This window comes from Cynocephalus volans, chromosome 15 (assembly GCF_027409185.1).
Source record: "Cynocephalus volans isolate mCynVol1 chromosome 15, mCynVol1.pri, whole genome shotgun sequence".
In the NCBI taxonomy this organism is placed as follows: Eukaryota; Metazoa; Chordata; class Mammalia; order Dermoptera; family Cynocephalidae; genus Cynocephalus; species Cynocephalus volans.
In genome coordinates, this window is record NC_084474.1 from 53,794,289 (window position 1) to 53,803,816 (window position 9,528).

Below are 9,528 nucleotides of genomic sequence, written 5' to 3' on the forward strand. Positions count from 1 at the left end.
ATGAATGGTCAGGCACCATCAGCCAAGAACAACGGGTTCAAGCACCCCATTTCACTAATGGGTAGAATGGCTTTATCAACAGACACACAGATCCTAGGGCAAAGGCAGGACCTCCATGGGTCCCAGCCTGAGGGATTGCTAAGCCATGAAAAGACCCATTACCAGCAGAGAGAGAACTATCTTCTTTCCACTAAGGCCTGAAAAATCAGGAAAAAAAATTGGGAGGCAATTCTGGAGTGCACTTAGGATACTACTACACCTAGCAGTGGAGTCACCTTAAATTCTTCTCTGGTTAGAGCTGGAATTCCTTTACTTAGTGTCTGATGAGGACAAGGTTCAATGGACTGATGTCTAAGACAAAAGATGAGACTCAGGAAAGAAGTTATAAGAAAGGCAGTGCTTTGGGTTGAATGTCCCCCAAACCTTAATCCCCACTGTAATTGTTGAGGGTGGGAAATCCTATCATGGTACTTGAAAGGTGGGGCCCTGAAGAGGTGATTAGACTGTAGGACCATGCTGTAACGAATGGATTAATAATGGTGGTCAGGGCTGTGGTTCTGAGGGCTTTAAAAGGAAAGCACATGAGAGTCTCTCTCTCTGTTCTGACATTTTGCCATGTGATACCCTGCTGTCACTGTCACCACCATCAAGGCCTTCACCAAAAGTGTTCCCTGGACTTTGGATTTCCCAGCCTCTGAAACTGTAAGCAATAAATTTCTTTTTCTTTATAAATTACCCAGTTCCAGGTATGTTGTTACAAGTCATAGAAACAGACTAAGACAGGCAAACTAAACTTCATTTGCATAGTTAGATCATTTATCCATGTATTCATTTTTACAGTCATTCAACAAACGTGGTAGATGCCAGGCATGCAAACATCAATAATGTGATCCCCAACCTGGAAGAGCTCACAGGCTAACTGGAGAGACAGAGGCAGGAACAAGCCTGGGCAACGCGATCCGGCCAGTGCCGTCACTGGACTCTCAAAGTGCCTGGCAAGTGGGTGGCAGGACCTTTATAAACTGGCTAGGGCCTTCAGAACCTTTATAAACTGGCTAGGTTTGTTACCACCTGTTTCTTGTAGTGACTTTTGCAAAACGAACCTTATAACAAAGAGGCTTAGCAAAAGGGGTGTGAGGAAGGTGAGAATGATTTCTTACTATGCAACCAATCAGATAGACAAGGACCCAAAAAGGATGAGCAGATGGAACTGATGAGGAAAGAGAAAGTCATCTCTGGGGTCTATAGGAACAAAGAAACAGACGCATCAAAGTTTTAGGAGATATATTCTTCAAGAGAGATCATTCAAGGTCCTACTACGGCCAGGCACAGTGTTGGGCACAGGGATACAATGGCAAGTGAAAAGACCCCTAACCTAACCTAACAGACCCCTTACCTTACCTAACCTAACAGTAATCCTTGAGGTGGAGCAAACACTAATTAGTAATTATTCAGAAATATAACCGCAGTGGTAACAGGTATGTAGACGAAGGTGGGGTGGGGTGAACGGGGTTCACCCATAAGGAAGCCTGAGTGGGCTCTGTAGAAGTGCTCTCTCTCTCAGGGAAGGATCAGGACAGCTGAGCTGCCTTCCTGCACCTCTCCCAGCCAGCAGGGCCTACCGGAACAGTCCTGCTTCCTCCACCAGGTTCTTGCAGAGGTCTGCATGCACATTAACCCCTCCCCAGGCAGAACAAAATGCTTAGTGCCCTGAACTTTTCCTTCATTCTGTTCCACTATGGACCATGCTGACCTGAAGTGTGTCCACTTTTATGTCTACCTCTCCTTATTAACTTCTTGAAGTCAAGGAACCTGTCTTACTCATCTTTGTGCCAAATGTCTATTGAATAAACAAAAGACATGCCTTTTATCTTTAGTCTGTCAACATGGGGAAACAAAGACCTAGAATATTCTCTGCATAGCACTATCAAAATGAAACAAGGTCAGCAAATTTAAACATTAAACCAAAACCAACAAGACGAATTTTAACAGGAATAAATTTTAAAAATCCCAAATTTGGGTTTCTGAAATCAATAGTACTAATGCCAGATTCATGGGGGGGAAGCTCACTCATTTAACAAACATTTATTGAGTGCCATCTATATTTCAGTCACTGTTCCAGGTGCTGAGTATATAGCAGAGAAAATACAATGTCCCTGATGTCACAGAACTTAAATTTGATTAGAAAGAAGATCTAAGGATTTTAACTAATCACAAGCTGAATGTGAGTCATCAAGGTAATATGGCAACAACAGCAGAAAAAAAACAAATCCTAACCTGATTTTACCTGCACCAGGACATGTTTGTTCAGTGGCCATATCATATTACACCTCCTGTTGCCCTGTGCTGCTCAGCTGATATCAGTAGCTTGGAGCTAACCAAAGGTCCTTCATAAGAAGAGGGACCTTGACAAACCAAACAGTGTGTTTAGAGGAGTTTGGTCAGGCCCACAAGAGGTGTGAGAAATGACTGAAGGGATTGCATGTGTTTGGTCTGGAGAACTGATGGTAAGAGCGGATGTGACAGCCATCTTTAAAGATTCAAAGAGCTGTCTGTGCAAGACTTGGTCACACGGGCCTGGAGCTCACCAGGTAGAAAGTACAAGGGAGCCAGAAGAGTTTCTCATAGGGGAGGTACTCCATAAAGGTGTGGGCCAGGCCGCCTTCCCTAGGGAAAAGATATCCCATCCTCAGGGATGATGCAAAAGAACACTGTGCTGAGATCAGATCAGGCTAGACTTTGAGTCCCATAAACTGTAAAATCAAGAATTCTATAGCTAATCACCCATTAATCAGGAATGCAGCCTTTGGAATCAGGTAGAGCTGGATTGCAGCCCTGGACTGGGAAAAGTTACTCATACACTCTAGGCCTCATTCCCTTGCCTACTAAAGTTCCTACCTCATTCCAACTATGAGGATTCAATGAGATGACTTACATAAAGTGCATAAAGTACAGTGCTGGGCCCTTGGTAAGCTGTCAGTACATTTTAGCTAACGGTAATATCAAGCACTGTTCCTTTTATTTGACTATCTTTCAATTTATTTAGGTAAATCATTTTGCTGTGAGTTTCTAATACTGAAAACTTCCATACACTAAAGCAATTATTGTGGCAATTTATAAAGTAGGAGTACTTTAGAGAAATTTGAAATGTTTTATTCTCTAGAGAAATGAGGAAGAAATATAACAGTCCAAATGGGAATACTTAAGGAACTTGTGATTAAATCAGGGTGACACTCAGAAGTTATTACTATATGGAATGGCTGAGCTAGGCTGGGTCATGACAACCTCAGAGATTCCCTTTCTCCTTGGAGACCCCCATCAGACAACAGAAGTAAAAATCAATTCAGAGAACTGATTTTATGAGTATTAAATCATGTCAGACCAATTTAATTTCCTTCTGTGACAGAGAAAGACTTTGGTGACACAGGGAAAATGGATATTGGATACTGTGGATTCAGCTAAGTCTTAAATTCTAGCACACATCATAGTCAGATCTAAAAACTTAATTGAATTCTGCTGGCTAGTGGAGATGATCTCCAAAAACAGAGGCTCACAATCACTTTTTGAATAAAATGGATAGGCAAGAGACTTTCTTTAGAGGAAACTGGCAGAAAAACATGTCCCTCCTCCTCATCCCCCCATAGTGAAATGCAGAATCCATTTAATAATATTTACCGAACACCTGTCATGTGACATGCTCTCAATCTGGATGGGGCTCAGGGAGATAGAAGTGAGATTTAAAAGCACATGTGCTTCAATGGGGCTTTTCAATAGACAAGATCACGGAATTGAGGGGGTGGCTACAGAATAAATGGAGTCTTTGGGTTGGGCCCAGTGTTTCAATGGTGTGGGGTAAAGTGGTGGTGGTGGTGGGTACTTTTTAAAGAGAAGCCGTGGGACCATGAAGGCACTTGGGAAAATCTAGGTTCAACTAATTCAAGAGGAAGAACTTCAATAGCAAGGACTTAAGGAAGAGAAAAGAAGGAGGGAATCTGGGAAGAGGTCATAGGAATGAAGGGCAGGTTTAGACAGTGCCTATGCATTCAGAAAACCCTCACGAAATCCCAACCTCGTGTCACACACGTGCTGCACAGTGTGCTAAGCACAGCACATACAAAGATGAACTAGGTCCACTACCTACACTCAAAGGTCCTGAGGTTGAGGTGCCAGGAGAAAGGCGGCTTTGATTTGACACTGAAAGAGAGTGACCAGGGGCCCAGAAAGAAAGGATTCTTGAGGACTGAGGCAACTGGGGGTAAGAGCTTTAAAGTGGTTGAGGAAGTGTCCACTGGGACAATTCAACTAAGAGTCCCATTTGTCTTCGATAGATGGACTCCAGAGACCCTCTCCAGCTCTAGAATTCTAGCAATAAAGCCATTTTTGTTGATTTTACAATCTGGACTCTCCTGAATCCAGGTCTTCCATTTATCATCCCCCAACCCCCATTAGAAAAATATTGCTATAAACAGAAAAAAGTGGCATTCTGGCTTTCCTTTCACAACACAGCCAATGTGGGCCATTAGGTGTCCCCCAGGCTGGGATTGAATTTGTGGATAAAGCACTGGCAGGGTGTGGGGGAGGCAGAGGGAGCAATGAGAAAGAAAAGAATAAAGAATTCTGGCAAACTCCCAGGGTGGCGGAAAGCCAGGAGATTTGCAGCTTTCTCGGATGGCCCACTCTGACTAAGGATGACCAGTCTCCAGTCTGGAAAATCCACAGGAATCAAGCCCCCACTCTTCCAAAGGCCCTAGGGAATGCCAATACACCCCAAAGGAAGCCTTGATTCAATCCTGATCTTCAGAAGTGTCCCTCTTCCCCAGGGCTGATGGAAACTTCTAGGGAATTGAAATGATGCTACTACTCAGTAGCATCAATTAGTAGTCCTGCCAATTTTAAGGTGCTGTCCTGGGGCTGGATCTGAGCTGCTCCTCTGAATGATGCAGGTCTTCAGGACTATCTGCCTGGCAGGACTGTCCCATGTTTGGCAGGGTATCATAAATGAGTGTGCTTGTCCCAGGTCCCACCTGTTGCAGGGACCAGATCTCATGGTGGATGGAATGAGTCAGGATGGTGGAGTAATAGATGAACAAATGCTGGAAAAGACTTGAGGGACATATATGCACATACTTAAGCCATCTCATAATAACTCTCTCTCTCACACACACAGAACCCCATACACTCCCAGTCACCAAGGCAACCACTCCCTGAAGCTGTACTTTGTTCTTTTTCATGCTGTATCTTTTTAACCTTATATCTTTGGAGTGCAGCTCTGGCCTTTAATACTCTTCTGGGAAGTACCACACCCCCTTGGGAAACATTGTTACATCTAACATTTACCAGGTCCCTTTAGAAGACTCTGAATTCAGCCAACACATCATTTGGTAACTTGCTAAAAGCATCAGCACACAAAATAACCACCATGATTGCCACTGTGAGTCAGAAAAACTAGAGACAAATACAATGTTACTCCTTGTACAGCTTTCATAGACAGTTCTTGATTTTTTTTTTAAAGCAAGTCACAAAATTCAAGTGGACAATGAGTCAACTTTAGTCCTAAAAGATGGAAAAATCTATTCTCAAGATCAAAGTAACAGTTCTTATTTAGGAGACATGGATTTAAGGTTATTAATCTTTTTAAAGTACATCACATTTCTTTCCTCTTCCATATAATATACATTATGCTTCGAATTAACTTTATTTTCTATTTTAGATTTCATTATTCAAACATGCCAACAACAGCAAGGGGTCAGGAAACAGTTAAAACATTTTTATCCAAATATTGACAACATCCATGTAATTAGTGAAGTTTTCCTTTTAATGTCACCAACCTGTTCATGGTTAAAGGTCAGTCTGTGGCAACAGTTTTCATCTCTGTGCTATCATTATTACTGTCTGCTTAGAAAAAAGAAAAATCCTGATGTGTGGCTGGACCAGCAAGTTCTTTGCATATCCTTTTATCAGATTTCCACTGGACCAGGAATGACCTAGGCACAAGTATTTGTAGTCATAATCCACCTTTATGCCCAGCCTCATATAAAACATTGGGGCACCTTGGGGTGGCGTTGGGGGTGGGGTGGTCTTTTATTCTGAAACAACTGCTTGAAAAGTAAAGTAACATGCAGAACTAGTGATGGGGCGGGCGTGCATTTATTTTGCTCTGTACTAGGATTCTGGTTTTTGAGACCCGCAGAGGGCTCCTTCCCATCAGAGAGGAAAGGGGAAGCGACAGGGACGACTCCACCGCGGCAGCCCCAGTTAGGCTCCTTGTCTGTATAAACTGAGGCAGAGAGAGGCCAGGTGGCCAGTGGACGGAGAAGTCACCCAACAGGGTATACAGGTGGCCAGAGGGGAAGATGGACCCAAACAACGCGAAGGCGACCCCGGGCGGGTGGAGGCCGTGCGGTGGGTTAGGGCTAGGGTCAGGGCCGAGGGATGGGTGTGCGGCCGGGGTGCGCTGTCCTCCCACCCATGCGTCTCCGGGCCAGTGAGCACGAACTGGCCGAGGCAAGGAAGTGCTGGGTGTCCCCGAAGCTCAGCGGACTAGCTCAGCCTCCTGTACGGGCTCGCGCCCCTGCTCCCTGGGCTTGCTCTGTCAGCCCATCAGCTTGCAGGTCCCGTCTATCTCCCTGCCTGTCCCTCTCTCTCCCTCCCCGCCCCCATCAGTTCTTTGGGGGACTGGGCTGCGGGCTGCCCCGGCGCCCCCACCCCTCCCGCTTCTCTGGCGGTGGCCCGGGCCCCGCAGGCGCTGGCATCACTCACCCGCGTGCAGGCCGCCCGCCTCGGGGCCGCTGTCCGGGGCGGCGGCGCTGGGCGGCGCGTCCGAGTCGGTGTAGGTGAGCCAGGTGGACTCGGTCTCCCGGGTCCAGCTCTCGTAGTAGCGGGGCTCGATGGCATCGGCCCGGCTCCCGCCGCAGCCCATCCTCCCGCGCTGCGGGCGCGCCCGGCGGCCACTCGGCTCTCCGCTCCGGCGGCGGCTCAGCTCCGGCAGCGCAGCCCCGGTCCGCGAGGCGGCGGCGAAGGCGACATCGCGTCCCCGCGCCCGCCCGCGCCGCAGCCCCGCCGAGCTCCCGCGGCGCCCGCCCGCGCCGCAGCCCCGCCGAGCTCCCGCGGCGCCCGCCCCGCCCTCGCCTGTCCCCCCAGCCCGCCCCAAGTCCCCTGCTCGCCTGCACCCTCCCTCAGTGCTTCCCATCGGGCCCGGTCGCCGGAGCAGTGGCCGCGCAGCGGGAGGAGGACTGGGGCGGGGGCTGGGCGAGGGGTCCCGCGAGGGGCTTGGCGCCGCCGGCCTGGATTACGTCCCCAGTATCCGGCCCATCCATCCATCTGTCCATTCATCAATCCACTCACACACCCAACCATCCGGTCGCCCACCCATTCTTCCTTCCTTCCATCCATCCATCCTGGAGAGAACTGAAGCTCTTAGAAAGGGATCCCAAAAGCAATAGAGCTGGGGACAACCCTGGAAAACAGGAAAAGTGCTGCCACTAAGAATGAAGGAGCAGTCAGAGCCCCACCTGTCTCATCTGGTTTGGGGAGTAGGGTGTAGGACCTGTGATTTCGGGGAGAGTTAGGCTAGACTCTGTCCCTAACACCCCTTTCCGTTCTACAACTTCATGATCCTCCCAGCTTCGTTATGGAGAAAGCAAAAGATGACCAGGAACCACGCAGCATCCAGGACACCCTCTCTCGGTGGGGCTGGAGGCATGGCAGGCTTCCCTTCAAGCCCAGGGGTGACCTTCACATTCCCTGGGTCTACTGGCCAGTTGTCAGCCTTTCCCCAGTGCATACTCATGTCCATGTGAGTTTAGACCTATGGATCAGACTTAAGCCAATAAATTTACCTGCCCCAAAGAACACAGAACAGGTGGTAAGAGAAGGAAACCACCCTTAAGGAGAGGGCTAGGAAAGGGGAAGAGTTTGGAAGAACAGATCCTGAAAGACCAGGCTCTGCTACAATAGAATATAGTGTTGAATAAATATCACATCCATTCATTCAAGGTATATTTACTAAATTCCTATTGTGGCAAAACCCTGTTCTAGAATATATAATACCCATACAATATATTGTGAATATTACACATTGTATGTAGACTTTATATGCAACATATAAAGTATATAGAATATAGATACAATACTCATTATACCCTATATAATGTACAGTAAAGTTCATTGTCTATAACATTTAGTGTGTAGCATCTAGTAGGGAGGCCAAGCTCAGAGAGCATTGCTGGCACATAGTAGGCTCTCAATAAATGTCCACTGAATGAATAATAAAGTATTTTTTGTAGTAATTCAATTCACTTTAATTATTGCAATTTGGGCTAAATGGGGTCCAGTTCAGGGTGGAGCTGTCAGACGTCCCTCTGGCAGGCACTAGCCAGAGTCCATAAGGTGGAAGGAAGCAAAGACTCAAAAAGCCAAGACCAGGGGCTGCTGTTCTTCCTCATGCTGAGCCCAGAGGGCCCCCCGCCCCCACCCTAGGGCCCAGGCTGCCCTTCCCTGCAGGCTTTGCTTCTCCTGGTAGGCTCTTCAACCTCATTTCAGTGCATGAGGTAGGGGGAAGTGGTGCAGTTATTCAGGATGCAGTGTCTTCCCTTGGAATTCAGATGCCCCATGAAGAGATTTCTCAACATATCTAATGCAGCCTGTGCTTCCCTTAATTTTATGGCAAAGTGCTCCTTTCATAAACAGCTACTTCGTGACTCCACCACCCGAAGAGCAGTCAGGACAGAAAGAGTGCCTGAGTTAGAAGGTGCTGGGGGAGTTCTAGGAAGTGAAAGAAAGCCCTGGAGCTGGATCTTTGTGAGCAAAGGAAACAAGGGGGCTTGAGTTGAGATGGAGGAGTAGGCTGGGGCCAGACCAGGGGTGGAAAGGACAGTAGGAAGGGATTTGGACTTCATTCTAAAAGCAGTGAGAAACATTGGAGGGCTTTAAGCCAGGCACTGCCAGCATCATATCTACTTTAGGAAATGGTCACTCTGGAGGCAGGTGGAGAACAGGAGGGCAGAGAAGCCAGAGTGGATTCCTGAGAGCTCTAGGAAGCTCCAAGAGAGAGGCGCAGATGTTGGAGGACAGGAGTTGGGTGCACAGGATTCCCAGTGACTGAGGAGGGGAACACTAGAGGTAAACATGGTGACACAGAGAGGTCTGGGAACAGTGGGTGGAGGAAGAATACCATTTTGGTTGAATTTAAGATGCCTGTGAGACTTGAGTTAACTCAAGTAAAGCTCTTAGCTTAGTTACTGGGACATAGTAACAGTAGCCTTGTAAATGTTAGCTTTCATTACCAAGGCTGAAACGCAAGAGAGAGGTCTCAGCTAGAAAAATAAATTTAGGAGGCATCAGCATATGAACGAAACCTGAAGAAATGTCTCTTTTCCCAAATATCTTGTCCTTTCCTGCTTTTGTTTTCTAGTGTGCAATCTTCCCAACTCTGGCCTCTCCCATTTTGATCTCAACTTCCCCTGCCACCAGCCTTGTTCCCTTTCATATGAAGAGCAATTTATGTCTGTCCCAGCATCTGACTCCAGG

At 47.3% G+C, this 9,528-nt stretch overlaps 1 protein-coding gene across 1 annotated transcript in view; it reads right to left on the reverse strand.

The window, feature by feature from the left end:
* The window catches only part of BAALC (BAALC binder of MAP3K1 and KLF4), a 103,004-nt gene extending 96,085 nt beyond the window's left edge, over nt 1-6,919 (reverse strand). The window contains exon 1 of the mRNA XM_063079073.1: nt 6,760-6,919. Coding sequence (XP_062935143.1) covers nt 6,760-6,919 — 160 coding nt within the window. The remainder of the gene's footprint in view (nt 1-6,759) is intronic.
* Between the last annotated feature and the right edge of the window lie 2,609 nt (nt 6,920-9,528).